Source organism: Chelonoidis abingdonii, chromosome 4 (assembly GCF_003597395.2).
Source record: "Chelonoidis abingdonii isolate Lonesome George chromosome 4, CheloAbing_2.0, whole genome shotgun sequence".
Classification (NCBI taxonomy): domain Eukaryota; kingdom Metazoa; phylum Chordata; order Testudines; family Testudinidae; genus Chelonoidis; species Chelonoidis abingdonii.
Window position 1 is genome coordinate 34,628,579 of NC_133772.1, and position 22,168 is coordinate 34,650,746.

The following is a 22,168-nucleotide window of genomic DNA, read 5'->3' on the forward strand; positions in this document are numbered from 1 at the left end:
ACAAATGCCATGGTACAACACAATATTAAACATGATCCCCTGCTGGTCCAGGGACATGACATTGTGATGAGTGGATGGAGTAATGCATGAAACAACTGCCTCCAGCTGTTTTTGTTTGGAAAAACAAAACAAAACAGCAGAGCGTAGGTCAGCATTGCCCAATGTGTGGTACCAGAGTGCTTATTCCAGCAAAGCTCAGGCCTCAGGTACTCTAAGGTCTACCTGGAGGTCATCTGAGAACTGTAGAAATGAAAGCCCTGGCAAGGAGTTGTGTGTGGAGATTCTCTGTCTAGCACCTTCTTTGAGAACTGAGATCCTGTAGTCCAACTGCCTAGCCCCTAGGACCAGTGCTGACCACTCAGACTCTTCTGTAACTTAAGCACACCCTCCCCTAGAACTCCAGGGGTGTGGGCACTCTGGGTTTACAGTTCATCTCTTCAGAGGCACGAAATAATGAAGCAAACATGCACACACAGACTTTGCACAGGATTCTAAAACACCCTGGCTCTCTAATGAGATAGCATGGGAGATACACAGATCTAGACAAAGTAATATACACACCTGTATGCATGTTTCTGCCTCTGTTTCCTCACCACTCTGAAAGTTCTTTGAGCTTGGGCAGAGCCCTCTGAGAAGTCCAGGTTCCCCTGTTCCTGCACATGCCTTATCCTCTGAACCATCGAATCTCTTTGACGCTGATCTCTGCAGTCAGTACCCTTCTGCTCTCCTGTCCAAACTTCCTCTGCTTCTGGTCATTCTCAAAATGGATGGTGACCCAGAAGCTGTCTTTTATAACCTCCTATCTCCTTTGTCAAGTGACCTGCAGTTCTACCTCAGGTGATCAGAGTCATTCATCATATGACCTCTTGCTTAATTACCAGCCCACCTGAACAGATTGGTTTTCCTGATTGGTAGCCAATCTTTTGTCTCAGGCTGTTTCTATCTGAATAGAAGACCATCAAGGTTTAATGACTCTCTATGATTAGCTCTGGGCCACCATCCCTAGGCATTTCAATCCAACATGGAGTTAAAGGAAACAGAGAAAGCAGCAAGTCTCACTTTTAGAATGGAGTTTGCAGGCTGACACAGATACTCAAAGACAGAATTCGTAACCTGTACACAGATAGCTTCCCCAAATCATCCCGGTGGAGGGTGGAAGGTTGTTTTATTGCAGCAGATGCCCATTCTGAATGGCCTGATGTATTCTGTATGAATTCAGATAGTTCAGCACTGGTGATGGCACCATACATTTCATGAAGTGACTACTTAAACCAGCTTTTAAGCATAAGTATAGCAGCATCTTTTGCACCAGTGACACCACTGAAAATACTAAGTCTACAGCACAGCCATAGACAGTGATTTATGATAATACCAATGAACTTCATGTCCTTGTTTCTACAAGTGACCCTAACATGGTTGGCAAAACAGGAAGGTATTGCTGATACAACTACACCCGAATGTACAGACACTGTTCCACATAGTGTTGTGAACCCTGGAAGCTGTTAAGAAATATCTAGAAAGAAGTCACAATCAGCCGTAAGTGGTGTAGTGTAAACATAGTCAAAGTAGCCCTTGTAATGTGTCTAAGAATTTTAATGTTCTCATTTTTATATCAGAGGTTTTTGACTCGCTTTCTCATTTTTATAAAATCCTCCTTTCTAAAGTGTGACAGATCTGATTTTTGGTACAGTCCATACTATAGGGATGTTACATTTAAATATATTGTTGTCTCTATTTGTCAGTGACTCAAACGTTGCTACTTCTTGTACCAAGTCTTTACTTAGAATGATGTCAAGAATAGTCCCTTTTCTTGTTTACTCTAGAAATAGCTGTACTTGAGAGCAATTGTTTGTCAAGAAATTTTGTCTGTTGCCCCAAATTTCATGATATTTTAATCCAATTTTAATTGTATTTTATTAATAACTTTACCACTATGGTTATAGAAACTTTTCATTTACCAAAAAAACTGTTTTCAGTAAAGCTTTAAAAAAAGTCATAAAAATGTTTATTAAAAAAAGGTTTGAAAAAACCCCTAAAGGTTTGAAAAAACTTTAAGCCCTTCTAACTCAGAACAAGGTCAACAATTTTTGCGAACTCTCTGCACAAGACCTTCAAAAGATGAGCCTGGGAACCTAAATTCATCACTCTGCTGTCACTAAACACAATAGGGTCACATACCCTATTGTCTGCTAACTTTGATTGCCCACTTCCTTTTAAGTGTCTCCTGCTACACGTGTGAAACCCTTATGCTTAACAATTTGTCCCATCTTTTATTTAGCTCAGACCTTCTGGTAACTGTCTCCAGACAAAGACCTCTGTGGAGCCTGAAAGCTTGTCCCTGCCACCAACAGAAGATGGTCCAATAAAAGACATTGCCTCCTCTCTCTCATTTTTGGGGGAAAACACTTTCACATTTTCCAACCAGCTTCAGTTAATCTGACACTCATTTGAGCAGTTCTGATTCCATCCAGTAGGGGGCTAAACTTTCCTGCTTTATGACTATAGTCATGCCCTAATTGATGGAGGATAGGAAGAAGTCCTATGGAGAATAATTGTCCATTACAAGAGTTTTACATGTTTCTCTGAAGTCTCAGGGGCTGCCGGTGCTGGGGGTAGGATCCCAGACTATATGGATCATTGATCTGATCTGCTATGACAATACTTACACTGTAAAGAGTAAACTAGGAAAATAAGTGTTACAAGAAATCTCTAGTAACACAATGCAGACGATAAAGTCTGCTGAGCCAATTCCTTTGGGTCCATGAGAAGATGTTTGTTTTGTGCAATGACTGCAACTTTATGATGTCTCTTGGTTTTAATAGTCTGATGGAGTTTAGCTTTAATCTTCTAATGTTCTTGATTCAGTTTCAGACCATTTCTAATAGCACACGATGAGTGAAGACAAGACCCCCACTGACATCATTGTGCAGGAACTGGAGGATCTCGAAAAGAAAGATTTTAAAAAATTTAAACACAAATTATCTGATTTTCGCTATGAGGGGACGAAACGTAAAATCCCCCGGGGCAAGCTGGAGAATGCCGACGAAATGGACGTGGCCAGTCTCCTGATAGAGTTCTATGGCGAAGACAGTGCAGTGAACGTAGCGATCGAAATCTTCACCAAGATCGGTCTGAAAAACTCTGCCGTGAAACTCCAAGAGGAAAAAGAGACAGGTACAAAAAATCTAATGTGGTTGCTACCCCTGTGAGTCCTTCATTAATATTCCCCACGGTAGCTCCAGCAGAATGAACAGCAGTAATAGCAGCAGCAGCAAGCTAACACCACCTAACAGAGTCCAGAACCCTGAGGAAACCGGTGGGAGTCACCAGCTGAGGCAGAGACACATATGGGGTGAACCTGCACAACTCCAGCCTCCTTTTTTGCACCTGCAAAAAGTGCAGCCCGATAATTTCAGGTCTAAATCAGAGCATTGGCACCTCTAACAACCTGCTCTGTACCCACTGGGAGTACCCAGATTTGCACATATACGTCAATTTTCACCAGTAAAAGGGATGCTGCTCTTTGAAAATTTGGTCCATAATATTTTTCTAGAATGACTGTGAAACTATTGTGCCTCTTTTCTATTAGTAGCTCGTACTGCCTGTTCTCTAGATGAGCACTGCATTTATTAGGCCATGAATCAGCTGTAGTTAGTACATAATACATTTCCACATCAGTATTTATGTCAAATATAGACTGACACCATACAGGTAACTGAGGAAGAGAGAGACTTGTTAGAAGCATAATGCTATTGTAAAAGCCTGATTCTGCTCCTATTGCGCTTCCAGGTTGCATGGTCACGTCTCACATTTTATTTTTATGTGGGAGAAAACACAGCCCATCACACAGGAGCTAAACCAGTAGTTCTCAAACTTTTGTACTGGTGACCCCTTTCACATAGCAAGCCTCTGAGTGTGACCCCCTAAAAAATTAAAAACACTTTTTTATATATTTAACACCATTAAAAATTCTGGAGGCAAAGCAGGGTTTGGGGTGGAGGCTGACAGCTTGCGACCTCCCCCCATGTTATAACCTCGTGACCCTCTGAGGGGTCTCGACCCCCAGTTTGAGAACCCCTGAGCTAAACAGATCTGTACATGACACAGAGTTTGATCCTGCTCCCACTGAAGTCCACAGGATAGATTCTGTGCTCTCAGGAAACACAGCATGGAACACACAGCTCGGGAGTGTAGAACAAGGGTAGCTTTAAGCCACTAGTGCACCACCTGGATTTGGGGCTTCTCTAGGACCCAGGCCCTTGGCATATATTACAACAGCCCCAGGTACTGCTCGGCTTTCTGGCAGCCTGACACCACTGCCTGCGGGCGGCTCTGTGACTCAGAGTTGCTGGAGCTCACTATATAGACCAAAGCTGCTGTGATAGCGCTACAGTCACCAATGTTTTCCCCCTTCCATTCTTATCCTTCCTTTTCTAGGCCCCCTGCCTCACCCGCACACACACTTCGTAACCTTCTCAAACAAGGTTTCCAAGATTATCTCAACCCATTGAGAATACAAGGACAATTTGTATAAAATTTGTTCTGCCATTTTTGTGAGTTACACTAGTTTGAAAACGATGCACTTTCCCCCTCCACTCCACCTGAAATATTATTCTGTTGCTTTGGACTCATATTTTAAGGATTTGTCATGGGGTGTCTCACCACACTGGTGCCTACTGGTGGCCATTTCAAGAAATAGTGCTGGTCAGCAGGTGTGCCCACCAGTGGTGGTGACGCTCTCATCCTCATCTCAGCCTGTAGACCCACTGCAGTTCCAGTCTCACTGCCTCTGCTTTGTGGCACAGACCTCTGGTCGTCTCACAATCCGGGTTCCCCACTTCCAGAGGGACTCCGTATGCAACAGTCTAGCTGCTCCTCACAGCAGCTTGACAGTCCATAGCCTGGCCACTTCTTCAGCAGCGAGTGGGGAGGGGGTCCCAGGCCCGCCCACTAGTCTGGGTCCCAGCCCAGGGACCCTCTAAATGACAGCTTCCCACTGCCCCTCCTTTCTTTCTATACCAGTCTGTCTCAATTCCCTGGGCCGCTTCCCTGCAGCCCCAGCACCTTCAGCTCCTGCCTCTGGCTCCTTCACCCTCTTCCCAGGGCCTCGGGCCTGCAAGCTCTAGCAGCCCTCTTCACGGTGCTACTCTCTGCGTCCCTCTAGGAAGCCAGTCCCCTCCTTTGGTCTTCCTGCAGCAGACTCCTTGTTCTAGCTTTCAGCTTCCTTTTATATGGAACAGCTGGGCCCTGATTGGCTGGTCCAGCTGCCACCCTAATTGGCTGAAGCCACTGCCCTAATTGGCTGTTTCTTTGCAGCCCTGTATGCTGGGTTTTAACCCTATCAGGGCCAGTGCAGAGCAGATGCCCCATCACAGGATTCATCACTTCCTGGCGCTCACTGCAACTGGCCAAAGTGTAATGAAGTTTCTTTAGAATGTACTTCTATTCCTGTGAGCACCCTTGATATTTAATGAGAAAAAGAGGATTGAATCTTGGCTCTGTAAGTATCATTCCTCCAAAAGGAGCGGAGATCCATTGATATGTGGCTCATGCCCATCTCATTTCTCTGAGACTCATACTAACCCCATGTTATTTCTCTTTCAGTTTTGATTCAGCCTCAGTCTACTCGATCTCTGTCTGTTGCAACTCTGAGTTGGAAAATGACACAAGGTAACATATGGGACATACATGCTGAAAATGTACCCAGTTGGTAGCCACGTTGCAGACATTACAGTGCATCTATCAAGTGTTCAGTGTATCCATAGACAAAATAAAAGTCATTTGGGGACAGAATCTGACCTCAGGTACACCAGTGTAAATCTCGAGTACCTGTAATTAGGTCATTATTCCGACTTATTCCGGTGTTACAGAGACCAGAATTTGGCCCAGTGTGTCTTCCAAATTCTCAAATTCATGAGTAACTGAGTTGGGGGGTGATCCAAAACCCATTGAAATAAAGGGAGTCATTCTGCTTTTAAACATCAGCTATTAAACAGCATGTATATATTTTCCCTTCTACTCCCTGCATCTCTCCATATTGAACAATCTCCATCTCTGGAAACATTTCACTAGTGTAGTCAATGTTCAGCTGAATTCAATTTTTAAAATTTAATTTCAAAATATCTATTTTCCATCATCTGAAATTCCCCCCCTCCACTCCCCAGCAATATGATCTGTTATTCTCCTTATTAACTTGAATCTGGGATTCATATGCATTGAAATAGCTCTACCATGAAACTCCTTAATGACAAATCTGTATTTTTCCCCTGAATTTCTGCATTCACGGATTTTGATGCTCCATATCACTGAAGTAGATTACAGACCAAAGTATAAGGAACATATACGAGAAAAATACCAACTAATAGAAGAGAGGAACAATCAAATTGGAGAGTGTGTGGAACTAAACACAAGATACACAAAGCTGTTGATTGTAAAGGAACATCGTGACCAGAAGGAGAGAAAGCACGAAATAAGAGCCAAAGGGAAAGAGCATGCAGAAATCATGGCAAAGCGAGCTAGTTCTACTAAACTGGAGACTTTATTCGATGCAAGTGGAAACAGGCAAACACCACTGAGAACCTTTGTGCTGCAGGGAGCTGCTGGGATTGGAAAAACAATGTTAGCCAAGAAGCTCATGGTAGACTGGGCATTTGGAAAACTCTATCCCGGCAAGTTTGATTACATCTTCTACATCAATAGCAGGGAAATGAACTGTATTTCTGAGCGTCGAAGTGTCGCGGATCTGATTTTAAACAATTGTCCTGACAGAAACGCACCCATCAAAGATATTTTGGTGAATCCAGAGAAGCTTTTGTTCATAATTGATGGTTTTGATGTACTTAAATTTTCCTTTGATCAGCAAGAAAGTAGCCTGTGCACTGATCCCTGTCAGACAAAGCCAGTGGAAATCATACTGAGCAGTTTATTAAGGAAAACAATTCTTCCAAAATCCTACTTAATAATCACTACCAGACCAACTGCTCTGGATAAACTCCGGCAGTGTCTGAAGTTTCCCCATATTGCAACAATCCTGGGATTCTCTGAAGAGGACAGGAAGGAGTATTTCTGCAAATTCTTTGCAAATGCCATCCAAGCAAAACAAGCTCTAGATTTTGTAAAAGAGAATGAAATGCTCTTCACCATGTGTTTTGCTCCCATCGTGTGCTGGATCCTGTGCACGGTGATGAAACAACAGATGGAGAGCGGAGAAGATCTAGCCAAAAGCTCAAAAACAACCACCTCAGTATACATGCTCTTTCTGTCCAGTTTATTAGATAACCATTCCACTTCAAAGGAATCCGTGCACACTGACTTGAAGAAGCTATGCTCCCTCGCTGCAGATGGGATCTTGAACAATAAAATACTCTTTGAAGAAGAAGATGCAAGGAAGCATGGTTTGGATGGATCTGACATTCAGTCCCTCTTTCTCACTAAGAATATTTTCCAAAAAGATATCGGCTTTGAAAGCATCTACAGCTTCATTCACTTAAGTTTCCAAGAGTTCTTTGCAGCTTTGTTCTATCTTTTGGTGGAAGATGAAGAAAAAGGGTGTGATTCAGTGACTCTGAAGAAAGATGTGAATGAAATTTTGAAAAATTATGGAAAATCTAGAGATAATTCTTTAACCTTGACAGTACGTTTCCTGTTTGGTCTCTTAAACAAAGAGAGAATGAATCACACAGAAAAAATCTTTGGCTGTAAAATTTCACCTGAAATTAAACAGGATTTATTGAAGTGGTTTGGATCTGTAGCAAAAAGAAGCTGTGGTCTGACCTTCAGATCCCTCCAGGAAAAACGATTCCAGCTTGAGTTGCTTCACTGTTTGTATGAAATTCAGGAAGAAGAGTTTGTCAAAAGTGCAATGGATCATTTCCAAGAAATTGGACTGAGCAATATTAACTTTACAAAAATTGACCACATGGTTCTTTCATTCTGCATAAAGAATTGTCGTAATGAGCAGTCACTCTCTCTGAATGATTGTACATTTGGACTGGAAGAGCAGGAGGAAAGACAAGAGTCAGTGCTACGAAAGTTAGTTCCTTGGTGAGTGTGTCAGTTTATTGATGTGAATATCCAGTGTGTGTAGTTATAATAGCACCTGCTGTTGTCAGAGTGCAGATGGATTTGTCAACCATTCCAGCATAATGCCATATTTTCATAGGCCTAAATCCAGAGATCCTTACTCAGTACATTGTACTGATGATAGGGGGCTGCTTACATTACCACAGTCTTGACCCAATGCCTATTCAAGTCAACATGAGAGTCTTTTCATAAATATTAATGGACTTTCATTCAGGATCTTTGTCCTGGCCAAAAACAGACTCCTTCAATTCCCTGGGCTGTCAAATAAGCCCGATTCACTTACACTTTTCAAGATACACATTTCGGATGCCAGAAATCCCGCATTTACTAAAGTAGCATCCGATAATCTCTAAAAGGATTATTTTTCAAAAAAATAATTGAATTGTCTGCTCCAGAATAAAAACTACTGAGCCAACCTCTTGAAATGAGAGTGAATTTTTTTTCAGCACCCAAAATGGAATGTTTCTGTTCTCTCTTTCCAGGGAGTTGGCGGAGAAGGAGCCAAAATATTCCCCACCTCATCTTTTGTGTCAAGCACTGAAGGATCTAGAGTGTAAACTAAAGAAAATATCGTAAGTGTTTGCTCTTCTACGAGTCTATCATTGCTGCTTTTCTCTCAGGCCAGGGCTTAGCAGAAATGTGCAGCTATGTCTCACTGGTGTTTAGTCTCTGAGCAGCAGAATGACTGCTAATTCACATGAAGCCAGCCAGCCTCAAGATGTGTTACTGATAAAAACCCAGGAATTTGGAGGTTACTCAAGCCAGACATATTTATGTATCATTATTATTTATTATTGCCACTTTGTGCACTGTATCTAGATAAGAACATTATTATGAAATGTATTTCTGTTACTAAGTATATCCTATATCGGGGTAGGCAAGCTATGGCATGTGTGCCGAAGGCGGTACGTGAGCTGATTTTCAGTGGCACTCACACTACCTGGGTCCTGGCCACTGGTCCGGGGGGCTCTGCATTTTAATTTAATTTTAGATGAAACTTCTTAAACATTTTAAAAACTTTACATACAACAATAGCTTAGTTCTATATTATAGACTTATAGAAAGAGACCTTCTAAAAACATTAAAATGTATTACCGGCACGCGAAACGTTAAATAACAGTGAATAAATGAAGACCTGACACACCACTTCTGAAAGGTTGCCGACCCCTGTCCTATGTAACAGACCTGATTTCTTCTTTCGCGTCCCCTCACCCATACAAAATAAGAGCAGTTTATTTATGGTCTATGGAAAAAGAGATGGTTGACAGGAATAATGTTTTTTACAGATGTCCAGGTCTATGACACACTGGATGTGCTCCTGAAAATGCCCACTTAGTATGGGGCTCCACAGCTGCATTATTCCTGAATGGGAAGCTCTGTTCCCAGAGGGAAAAAATTCAGGGGTCAATGTGGAAGCAACTCCCACTGAAGTCAGTGTAAGCGTAGGCAAGAATCTCAGAGGAGAATTTTAACCAAGAATGCTGCTAACAAACCAAGAAGTCCCAAAGGTGATTGGTTTTTAAACTCCTCAAACATTTGACATGAGGAAGAATTTTCAAATGTACGGTACCTAAGGGATTTCAGTGAATGTCAATGGCCCCAAGATAATCACTACAGATCGAATGAACTCCCACAGGAAAATGATCAAAGACAAAAACACTCTTTCACCTGTGGGTGAACTCTTTTCACAAAGTGATAGCTCCACATCTGACCCCTGTTAGTCCTCACCCTCAAAGGAAACCTGCCCAAGGCTTTCAAAAGATGAGCCTGGGAGTTTGAATTCATAACTTTGCTAGACTCTAAAAATTATGTTCTTAATAAAGACACTGGAGTTATGGCTTATTGCAATCTGCAATCCACTAACTCCCCTGTTTGTCTGTGACTGCAGGGGCCACTTCCCCTTGAATGGTCCCTCAAATTAAAATTAGGGTGACCAGATGGCCCGATTTTATAGGGACAGTTCCCATTTTTGGGTCTTTTTCTTATATAGGCTCCTATTACCCCCACCTCGTGTCCCGATTTTTTTCCACACTTGCTGTCTGGTCACCCTAGATTAAAATATATGCTAGCTACTTATGCTAAACTATCTGTTTGATCTTATATTTAGCTGTGACACTCTTGGTACATCTCCCAGCCCTGAAGAAGAGCTCTGTGTAGCTTGAAAGTTTGGATCTCTCACCTACAGAAGTTGGTCCAATAAAAGAAATTACCTCATCTAACTTGTCTCTCTAATGGCACATAAACTCTTTTGAAACATCTACCCTAAACAGTCTTCCCTTTGTCCTGTTTACTTACCCAGATTCTGCTTAGCTTTTCACAACTGAGGCCTGGTCTACATTACGCGTTTAAACCAATTTTAGCAGCGTTAAACCAATTTAACACTGCATCCGTCCACACAACGAGGCTCTTTATATCGATATAAAGGGCTCTTTAAACCAGTTTCTGTACTCCTTCCCAATGAGAGGAGTAGCGCTTAAATCGCTATTACCATATTGGATTAGGGTTAGCGTGGCCACAAATCGACAGTATTGGCCTCCAGGTGGTATCTCACAGTGCATGATTGTGACTGCTCTGGACAGCAATCCGAACTCGGATGCACTAGCCAAGTAAACAGGAAAAGCCCCGCGAACTTTTGAACTTCATTTCCTGTTTGCCCGGCGTGGAGCTCTGATCAGCACGGGTGGCAATGCAGTCCCAAATCCAAAAAGAGCTCTAGCATGGACCATAAGGGAGATACTGGATGTGACCACTATATGGGGAGACAAATCTGTTCTATCAGTGCTCCATTACAGAAGACGAAATGCCAAAGCATTTGAGAAAAATCTCCAGGCTATGATACAGAGTCCACAGCACATTGCTGTGTGACAAGCGTAACGGAAAGCCAAAGAATCAAATAGATGCTCATGGAGGGAGGGAGGGGGTACTGAGGACTCCAACTATCCCACAGTCCACAGCAGTCTCTGAAAAGTATTTACATTCTTGGCTGAGCTCCCAATGCCTGTAGGTTCAAACACATTGTCCGGGGTAGTTCAGGGTATGGCTCATTAATTTACCCACCTCCTCCCCCGTGAAAGAAAAGGGGGAAAAAATCATTTCTTGACTTTTTTCAATGTCACCCTATGTCTACTGCATGCTGCTGGTAGATGCGATGCTGCAGCAGTGAACAGCAGTATCCTCTCCCCTCCCCTCCCCGGTGGCAGACGGTACGATATGACTGATATCCATCGTCAGCATCATCCCATGAGTGCTCCTGGGTGGCCTCAGGTGAGGTCAGCCGGGGGTGCCTGGGTAAAAATAGGAATGACTCCCGGTCATTTCCAGTTCGGATGGTTACAGAACGGTTGTAACTCTTTGATCATAGGCAATTGGGCTGACTCATCAATCTCCTCCCTTCATCGTGTAATGAAAGAATTCTTATTCGGACATCGTAGCAGCTGAGGCTGCCTCCCTCTTATTCACTAACAAGTCAGGTTTCTTATCCTGCATTCTTTATTACTTATCACACAAAATGGACACTGCAACGGTAGCTCACGGGGGTTGGAAGAGGGAAGCAATGGAGGTGGGGATTGTTGAGGGGCACACCAGAATGGCAGGTAGTTCTCATTTCTGTGGGATTGACATTTAGAGCGCTGTTGCTCTCTGGATTTCTGATCACTGTTCTCTAGTACACTTGCCACCATATTCTAGGCAGGATGACTCTATTTGTAGATTACGATTAAAAGACGAGATTGTTCAGGGAGTATTCCCATTTTTGTCTTTTGCGCCCCAGCCAACCTCAGCCAGGGGCACCATGACAGCACAGACGGTACAAACACTTTGATAATCCGTCATTCATTGCAATTACAATGGCACTGGCAGACGACACGAAACTGATAACAATCTCTGCTATCTTGCAAAGGCAAAGAATGCTGGTTGTAGTGCTGCAGATACCGCCTCTGTAGCAAACTCCGAAGTCAGCCCATACGTACGAAAAAGCTGACGGGCTCCATGGTGGCATGCCGTATGGGGTCTGCCAGGCAATCCAGGGAAAAGGGAGTGATAATGATGTCTGCGTTGCTTTCCGGAGAGGTAGGGGGAGGGGGGGCCGGGGAATGAGTGACGACACGGACTTTTACCCGAAATTCACGCAACACATTTTGCACCGATCATGCATTGGGTCTCATCCAGAATTCCAATGGAGCGGTGGAGACTGCGGGAACTATGGGATAGCTACGGGATAGCGACCCACAGTGCAATGCTCCAGAAATCGACACTAGCCTCGGACCATGGACGCACACCACCTAATTAATGTGCTTAGTGTGGCCGTGTGCACTCGACTTTATACAATCTGTTTTACAAAACCAGTTTATGTAAAATTGGAATAATCCCGTAGTGTAGACATACCCTGAGTCTTTGCTCAAATACAAGCCACTTACAGTTCAGCTCTTGGGATTGCTGATTAAACACGAAATATTATGAAGCATCTTCCCTGTAATGAAAGATCCTGTTATAGTAAATGCATGCCAAGGGGGAGAGCAGAAGGCATGCCCCAGGGGACGAGTTAACCGTAACTCTGACTGTCCTGACTTCTGCTACAATCTCAGTGTCCCTATTACATTGGCATAGTGTTTGTTTGTTTTCAAAATGTCTTCAATTATTTTAAATCAATGATACAAAACTGTGCTTGCAAAACACCCCAAATTATCACAGAGAAGCAAGGAAACATGTTACAAACATAAAATCCTGGCCTGCTAAATCATTCCACCTTCCCATGAGCCTTCCATTTGCACACTGTCTTTTCCTTTTGTAAAAGAGAGAAATTCCTTCCATGTCACATGAAGTTCTTCAGTTTTCCTATTATTGTTTTAAAGGTGACTTTAATGAGACTACTCATGTATTTAAAATTAAGCACTTAGGTGCTTCCAAGAGCAGGGCTTGAGACTGTGCTCTTGTTCAGCACTGGTAACCTTGAACATGCCCTTACACCAGCCTGTAAATTGCCTAGGAACACTTCTGCCATGTCATCGTCACATCAGCAGAGTGTTTGGCACATGCCATAGGATGGCTAGCGATCACTTTGATTTAAGAACAATACAGCTGGCAAAGGTCCTGACCCAAAGCAAGGGAAGATGATAGGAGTCTTTAGGCTTTGGAGCAAGCTCTAAATCTCTTTACAGGAATACACTGATATGAATAAAGTGGAGGTGGCCAACTGGGTAAAAACAAGTAGTAACCACACCTGTCTCTTGCAGCTTAGGCTGCTGCCGTCTCACCTCGGCTTGTTGTGAGGATCTCGCCTCTGCTCTCAAGACAAACCAGTCCTTGAAAGAGCTGGACCTGAGCGGTAACAAACTGGGGGAAACAGGGATTAAATTGCTCTGTAAGGGACTGAAACATCAAAACTGCGGTGTTCAGAAACTGGGGTAAGTAACCATGGATTTTCTTTATAACTGTGTTATATTCATGGCATTATAACTGAAACCTACATCCAGGAGGAACTCTTCACTTCAGTTCATAGTCAGTGATAGCCCTTTACGCAGCTCTGAGACCCAGTTCAGAAGGTTTCAGCCCCAGGATTATGGAGCTACTACTAGTTACACTATGGTGAAGGTTGCACGCCGCCTTCCAGCAGAAGCCCAGTTTTCCATTCCCCAGTGAGTTTTATGAAAACCCCCTTGTGGGCTGAAAATGGCCATGCTGCACTCTCAGGCCAGAGGAAAAGTTCTCAGGAACGTTTAAACGCAAATCTGTGATCTCTGCGCTGGAAGGAGGCAGTAAATTTACTCTTGCCAGTCAGTCCCAAACCCTTTGGTTTCCTTTTGAAAGTGAAAGATTAACTTTACTAAGCCCTGATGTAGGGAGATAAAGCCCCTGTGGGACTCTGACTTGGTCATGATCTATTACAATGATTAATAAATTGCTGGCATGTTATGGGCCAGATTGTGGCTGCTGGCAAGGGGTACAAAGTGGAAGTGGGGAAAAGGGCACCAACCAAGGATCTTTCCATTGATACGTCCTTGCCAAAGGGGCACACAGCCCCAGTCCTGACATTCCCAGAAAACAATGGGAGAGAAGGAAAAGAGCCAGGGAGTCCTCTAATGGGCATGGTGTGATGGGCCTGGGGCCGTAGCCATATTCATCTTCTGCACCAATTATAGGACCAAGGCTAATTCAAGAGGCTGCTCACATGGCACCTTTCAGAGAATGTAGCAGTGGCCAGCCCAGCACTCCCAGAGCTATTCTGGTTTCCTTAATGTTGGAATAGCCAGGATGCCCCTCAGGCCTGTTGGATTTCAACTCACACTTTGCTGCAGGTGTCGAGCTGCCTAGCTTGGCCTCCTAGGAGCCTAGCTGTGACAGGGACACAAGTGGCTGTGTTCATATGAGGAGGCATTGTGTGTTCCGTATACCTTTGTCTCCTGCAGGCTGAGGGGTCGCAGTCTCACTGCTACTTCCTTGGGCGATCTCGCCTCTGTGCTCACTAAAAACCAGAGCCTGACAGAGCTGGACCTGAGCTATAGTAAATGGGGAGATTTAGGAGTGAAGCTGCTGTACAAAGCACTGAAGCATCCAAACTGTAAACTACAGAAAATAAAGTGAGTAACCACTGGAGTAGATGAGTATTTTCTTCATACTGTATTTCTATATCTCTTTTCACCAAAGGTCTGTGTATGCTAGGCGTGGGCAAACAGCCTCATATTCACATGTAGGACTCCTGCTATTCCGGCAGTATTTGGAAATCTAGTGCCAAATATTATACTATTAATCCTTTAAACCCTCTCTAACATCACCCATCCTCTCAGCCATAGGCACTGACTTTTATTTTTCTCCAGGGATGCTCCATCCCCTCTCTGCTCTGAGGCCCTTCCCCCACTCCACCCCTTCCACAAGACCCCACCCTCAATCTGCCTTTTCCCATCCCCTCCCTGAGGCCTCGCCTTCACTCTGCCTCTTCCCACCCCTGTCCAACCTCTCACCAAGGCCTCCGCGGCTCACTGCTCTCTGCCCTCCCCCAAAAGCCTTCGCCAGCCTCCAAACAGCTGATCGGCACCACAACCTATCAGCTACGGCTGGTGGGTGCTCAGTGCCTACTATTTTTTTTTTCGTGGGTGCTCCAGTGCTGGAGCGCCCATGGAGTCAGAGCCTATGCTGTCAGCTATGGGGTACACCACCCATTGAAATGAAGGGGAGCGACACTTGGGTAAATGGGAGCAAAACTGAGTCCAGACGACCTGCCCCAGTGCCCACTGAAACCAACGGAAAGAGTCGCTTTCACTTTAACAGACTCTGGATCTGACCTAGGGAATGTAATTTTCACCAGCTTACATATCGCCTCTGAAACCGACCCCGAGTGCAGTGAGCGGTGCAGAAACAGGTTGCTACTTTTCTCTCTGTCCATCTCTCTCTCCCGCAGGCTGGAGTGTTGCCTTCTCACAGCTGCTTGTTGTGATGACCTTGCCTCTGTTCTCACTACCAACCAGACCCTGACGGAGCTGGACCTGAGAAATAATGAGCTGAGGGATTCTGGAGTGAAACATCTGTGTGCCGGACTGAAACGAGAGAACTGTAAAATACAGAAGCTCGTGTGAGTGCTCCATGGCTTCCTTAAAAGCATCTGATTAGTGTTTGCTCATTTCAGAGGCATGGTGTAAGTTTCCCCATGTGGGCGATGCAGGTTCAGGGCCAATGAGATCGAGAGCATGAGCAACATGAAGTACCAGAAGAGAGAATATTTTGTGGGGAAGGATTTAGCTACAGCATCTCAAATAAAGAGGCAAAGCCTGCAGAAGTAAGGGCTGGATCCTTCAGCACAGATTCCCATGTGAAAGCGTTGCAGGGTCGACCCCACTGATACCAAAGGGCTTTCCTTTATGCAGACCTTTGTGGCTGTAGGCTGGACAGGGCTGCCACGGTCAGAAATGCCTCTCTGGTTGGACTCCTCCAGGACTCTACCCATAGAGATGCTGCTCAGAGCAGAGGACTGAAGCAGCTGCTTAGGAGGCCAGCAGAGGGTGCCAGAAAATGGGAATCCTCAGGATAAGTTAGGAGACTCCCGAGGCCTGATCACTGTCCTCTCTGTCTGTTTGTCCCCTGCAGGCTGTCGAACTGTTATTTCACAGGAGTTTGTTGTGGGGCTTTCTCTGCCGTTCTCAGTAAAAGCCAGTCCCTGAGAGAGCTGGACGTGTGCTATAATAAACTGGGAGATGCAGGAATGAAGCTGCTGTGTGATGGGCTGAGACAGCCAGACTGCAAACTACAGAAACTAAGGTAAGTCACCAGCGGCTTCCTTTGTGATTGGCTGGTCTTGGCTCTGCTGTTTCTGGCTAATCTGGGCACGTTTTCCTCCATCAACACATTGTGGCTGCTTAAATTAAACATCTCCAGCAATTGCAGCTATTCCTTGATCTCTGGCAACAGTGGGATCTTTCTACGTTTAGCAGTATGAGTGCCCAGATAGTCCCATCCATTCCCCATCCATGCCAGGATCAGCTCGGCACAGCTTTTCCCACTGAAGGCCAGTAGACAGTCTTTGTGCATTTAGTGGTCATCAAACGTGCCAAACTGGCCGCTGTGAAGAGTGAAGTGCTCTATTTGACCACAGAATAGGTACAGCTCTGCGACCTCACTTCCAGCTCCTCCCTGTTGACAGTGCCAGCCTTTGATCAGAATTTTAGGCAGGGTCCAGTCAGTTAAATGAACATTTGGGTAAGGTGCAGAGAATAGGGATGAGTCAACACCTGATTTTATTGTCTCGCCTTCTGAGCAGGGAAGTGCCACAGGTGCCCCTATAGCAGAACTGCCTCTGCCCTGGGATGAGAGTGATGTACAGCCGAGGGTGGCCAGATAGCAAGTGTAAAAAATCAGGATGGGGGTGGAGGGTAATAGGTGCCAATATAAGATAAAACCCCAAATATTGGGACGGTCCCTATAAAATCGGGACATCTGGTCAACATAGTTCAGCCTCTAAACCCATACAGATCCATTCAAAAACTTGGTACCTGTGAGGAGCCTGCCAGCTAAATCATTAAGTATTACCTGCTTGGATGGCAGGTTTTATGGACAACTCTCCAGCAAGAAAAAGGAGTGATAGCCCCAAAGCCACCAGGTGGCACTGTGTCAGTGTAATGAAACTTCAGCTGAAGTGTAAAACTGGATGCCACTATGTGCCTACTAGAGTCACACTGGCATTGTGAAATCGTAACAATCCCTGCTCTCGTTCCTTGCATCTCCATCTCTCCATTGGCTGCTGGGTGTTTTCTGCTGACTCTGTCTCTGTCCTGTGCTTTTGCTTCCATCTCTTTCTTACGCAGTAATTAAGGCGTGACCCTTTCAGTGTGAGCCTGTTGGGTCAGGCCTGCTTGCCAAGATATAGATTGGTGCGCAATAGTCAAGAACTTCAAATGAACTACACTGCATTAGCAATGTTCATACAAAATTGCCAACCTTAAATTGGGGAGCATCCTGCCGAACCCCAGCAGGGTAGAAAGACGAGTGTCAGGTTTTCATACCTGCTCTCAGATGGCACCAGCTTTTCCTAATATAGTCAGAATCATGGGGGAAAATGAATCCCTGATTTAACTCCAGTTTACTTCAGTGGAATAAGGCCAGGGATGAATTTTGCCAACACTTTTCCTCTTCAGATAACACAGAAATAAACAAGTAAAACAGTCAGCAAGTGCTCATAGAGCAAAATCCACACGGCAGGAAGTATGTGCACAACACTCTGAAAAATCACTGCCTTGCATGATGACAGGTTTCAGAGGGGTCGCCATGTTAGCCTGTATCAGCAGAAACAACGAAGAGTCCCCTCATTGTTTTTGGAAAATCATTGATGTTTCTCACTGAATTACGGCATAAAATAATCTCCTGAGGAACACAACTTTTTAACTATGGGGGTAATTAATCATTGGAACAGACTGCTAAGGGATGTGCTGGATTCTCCAACTCTTGGAGCCTTTAAATCAAGATAACATGTCATCCTAAATGATATGTTCTGGCTCATCCACATGTTAACGGCCTAAATACAGGGATCACAACCTAGATGCAAGTGAAATTCTCTGGCTGGCCTTATTCAGGAGGTCAGACTAGAAGGGAAATTTTCAAAGGCACAAATGGTAATTACAGGCCTAAGCCTCATTGAAAACCAGTGGGAGTCCAGCACCTAGCGACCATTTGTACCCTTGCAAGTCTGCCTCTGGATGATCATAATGGTTCTTTCTAGCTTTAAAATCTATCAGGGATGAATTTGGCTTCAGAGGCGGGGGGAGGGGGAGGACACCATGTATGGTATGCCTGTGTTGGCATGTCCCTGTCTCTTGCAGGCTGACTGGGTGTGGTCTGACACCTGCTTGTTGTGAAGATCTCTCTGTTGTCATAACTACAAACCAGTCACTGACAGAGCTGAATATCAATCATGATGCGCTGGGAGATTCGGGAATGAAACGACTGCATGATGGACTGAACAGCACAAGCTGTAAGCTGCAGATGCTAATGTAAGTGACCACTGACTGCCCTGACATAATCAGAAAGAAAGAATTGATGCCAAATGACTAAGAGTTGTTTCTGGTTTTGGTTTCACCTTCCTTCCCAACTCTTCCTGCCTCCAATACACCCCCTATGCTGGGGTCCCTGGGGAACATGGTCTAGGATCCAGCTGCATTGGCTCTATTATAGACTCCCACATGCTTGGGAAATCTCCAGCAGGGAAGATGGGCCCAGCCATACGCACCAACTCCGTGGGTGTTCCAGGGCTGCAGCATCCATGGGAAAAAAATAGTGGGTGCTCTGCACCCACCGGCAGCCAAGCTCCCCTCCTCGCCACACCCCACCTCCTCCTCTGCTGCCTCCTTCCTTGAGCATGCCACATCACTGCTGCTCCATCTACCTCCCAGTGCTTGCTGCTGCCAAACAACTGTAGCAAGTGCCAGGAGGGAGGAGGGAGGAGTAGGAACGTGGCATGCTCGGGGAGGAGGTGGGGAAGAGGTGGGGCTGGGGCGGGGATTTAGGGAAGGAGTCAGAATAGGGGCAAGGAGGGGGCGGAGTTGGGGTAGGGATTTTGGGGAAGGGGTTGGAATGGAGATTGGAGGGGGTAGGGAAGGGATGGAGTCAGGGTGGGGCCGGGGGCAGAGCGGAGTCGAGCACCCACTGGCACCAGTAGAAGTCAGCACCTATGGGTCCAGCTTCAGTTTCTGTCCCCTTTGCACCATTAGAGTAGCAGAGAGGGAATGAATCAGGCCAGGGAATCTGGCCCTTTTTCTCCAGATCAATCCTGGTGCTAACACCCACTAGAGTAGGACCTTCTACTTTATGTGCTTTGAATTATCCTATGTCCCCAATGCGGGTTTCTGAGAATGAGCTAGGCCAGTAGTCTTGTGATCATGCTCCCTGTTTCCATTCAAGGGGTTCAGTTTTCTTAGGGTATGGTTATACTTTCAGCCATACAGCGCTACTGCGGGAGCGCTCCCGCAGCAGCGCTTTGAAGTGCGAGTGTGGTCATGGTGCCAGCGCTGGGGCAGTGTTTACACTGGCGCTTTGCAGCGCTGTAACTTGCTGCACTCAAGGGGGTGTTTTTTCACTCCTCTGAGTGAGAAAGTTGCAGTGCTATAAAGCACCAGTGTAGCCAAGGCCTCAATCTCAGTCTACCATTGCCCCAGCAGGCAGGGTCTGAGGATGCCGAGGAGACAGTGCACTCATGATCAGAGTGTAGCTGGTATTAGTTAATAAGAACTCTTGTAGCAGACTAAGGAATTACACTGATGGGCTCTAAAGAGTATCCCAGCTTGTCTTTTCTGCTTGACAGACACTGGCTGGAAGGGTGGAGTGGTTGAAGGAGAAGATAGATGGGGCGAGATACCTGGTTCCATCACACGCATGGCAGACCTTGCTCCTGGGGGAGCGCAGAGACTTAAATCACTTTCTGCCCAAAAGTGCATTTCCGGTAGCACCACAGACCACATGTATGTGACCACAGTTGTGTGCATGGCCGTGGGAGCAGGGGCTGAGATCTCGGGTACTGGTGACATATTCACAATATACTTGTGCTTCTTCCTCACTAGCTTGAATGGAGAAGCTATTAAGAGAGATGGAGATGGCAAGGGTGATGAAGAGGGCTATAATGGTGATGAAGACTGCAATGGTGATGACGGGTATAGTGGCGATGAAGACTACAATCCTGAAGATCATCTCTGACCACATCATCATATCGTTTTAGGGGATTTTCACCCTTTCCCACTTGCTTTAAAATCACTCATCGTCTCATTCTAGAAATGGCAAATGATAAAACAAACCACATACACCTTTTCTTTTAGGGGAACACAGATTATACATGAACAAACTGATTAAAATCCCACAAAGTAGGTTCCAGGCCTAGCATAACATCACTGGAGAGCAGCTTTGCCAAAGAAAGGCGTTTTTCTGTTTAAAAAAATGCCTATTTTTCAACAACAACAAATTAGTTCAAGAAATTTCAGCCAGCTTTATTCACAAAATATTGGCTACCGTTCAGACTTTCACAAATCCTGGTCAGTCCCACAAATCCTTTGAGAATCAGGATCAGAGAGGAATGTGATTTGCAGCAGTGGAATGAAATCAGTGTGCCTAAATACCAGGGTGACAGGCACTTTAGAAATAGATATGTGGTGGGTTAAAAAATGCTATTTGATCTGTGAAACATTTAAGACTGAACATAAAATGGTTTGAAGTTGCAGTTGCGGAAGTCGAGGCTGGATATTAGAAAAAACTTTCTGACTAGGAGAGTGGTGAAGTATTGGAATGGGTTACATAGGGAGGTGGTAGAATCTCCATCTTTAGAGATATTTAAGGTCCGGCTAGACCGCACCCTGGCTGGGATTATTTAGGGAAAGTGATCCTGCCTTTAGCAGGGGGTTGGACTAGATGACCTCATGAGGTCCCTTCCAACCTTTTGATTCTATGATTCTATGATTCTAAAATAACAACATTAATTTATATTGACTGACGCAAACAGCTGTGTTCTAATTCCATAAAGCACAATAGGGTAGCTGAAAAGCTATAAAGGAAACAGAGTTCAGTACAATTGCGGTACTGATCTTACAACAGTAAAAGAGAACCATCTGGTGGAGAAAGTGGAAAACAGCAGTGTCAAATCATGGCGGAATTAGAGTTTCTTGTATGATGACAAGTAACCTTGGCATCATTTTAGATAGTTCAATAAAGTCCTCTGCTCAATGTGCAGCTGCAGTCAGACATTGCACACAAAATGTTAGGATGCATAAAAAATGGTATGGAGAGTAATGCAGATAATATCTTAATGTCAATATATAAATCAACAGTGTGGCCTGCTCTGGAATTCTGTGCAAAGAGTCTTCAGAAAGAATATTGCAGAACTAGAGGGGGGTTCAGAGAAAGGTGATGAGAAAGACCAAGGGCCTGGAAAAAATCTCCTACAAATAGAGGTTGAAAAAACTGAAATTGCTTATGTTAGAAAGGAAACAAATCAGAGGGAACATAATAAAAGTATGTTCAGTCATGAATGACACAGAGATAGTGTCTCAAGCACTTCTGTTCTCCTTGTCTCTTACCACAGGACTAAGGGACCATTTGATAAAATTAAAGGGTGATATCATGGTTCAGCTGAATTCAATTGCAAAACTCCCACTGACTTCAGTGGAGTCAGGAATTCTCCCAAAAGATGGCAAATTCAACAATGATAAAAGGAAATACTTTTTCACACACTTTGCAATTAGACTGTGGAACTTCGCCCCACATGGTGCTGCTGAGGCCAAGAATGTAGCAAGAGTCAAAAAATGATTGGACAAGTGTGTGGCTATGAAGAATACCCAGAGCTGAAACAGCTAATGCTAATTCTTTTGGGCAGCGATATTAAACCTCATGTTTAAGCGATCTCTAACGATGAGGGAGTAGGACAAGATTTAAATGAGGGTCAGCCAGTAGATTGTCCGACATCAGCCTAATGCAGGGTTCTTACACCTTCTTCTGCAGAACTTGGTGCTGGCCACTGTCAGAGACAAGATCCTGGATTAGATGGACGTTGAGTCTGATCCAGTCTCGCAATCCTATGTTGCTATGACAAATAATTTAAACTTAATACCCTTGAATGTTAGAAAAG

The 22,168-nt window shown here is 44.7% G+C and overlaps 1 protein-coding gene across 1 annotated transcript; it reads left to right on the plus strand.

Moving 5' to 3' along the window:
- Nucleotides 1-2,891: 2,891 nt before the first annotated feature.
- LOC116822739 (NACHT, LRR and PYD domains-containing protein 3-like) lies at nucleotides 2,892-20,250 on the plus strand. The gene is made up of 10 exons (XM_075065036.1): nucleotides 2,892-3,174; nucleotides 5,605-5,670; nucleotides 6,315-8,043; nucleotides 8,565-8,654; nucleotides 13,314-13,484; nucleotides 14,487-14,657; nucleotides 15,476-15,646; nucleotides 16,159-16,329; nucleotides 18,384-18,554; nucleotides 20,118-20,250. Exons 1-10 carry the CDS (start codon nucleotides 2,892-2,894, stop codon nucleotides 20,248-20,250), a joined length of 3,156 nt encoding a protein of 1,051 aa, XP_074921137.1.
- Nucleotides 20,251-22,168: the final 1,918 nt, after the last annotated feature.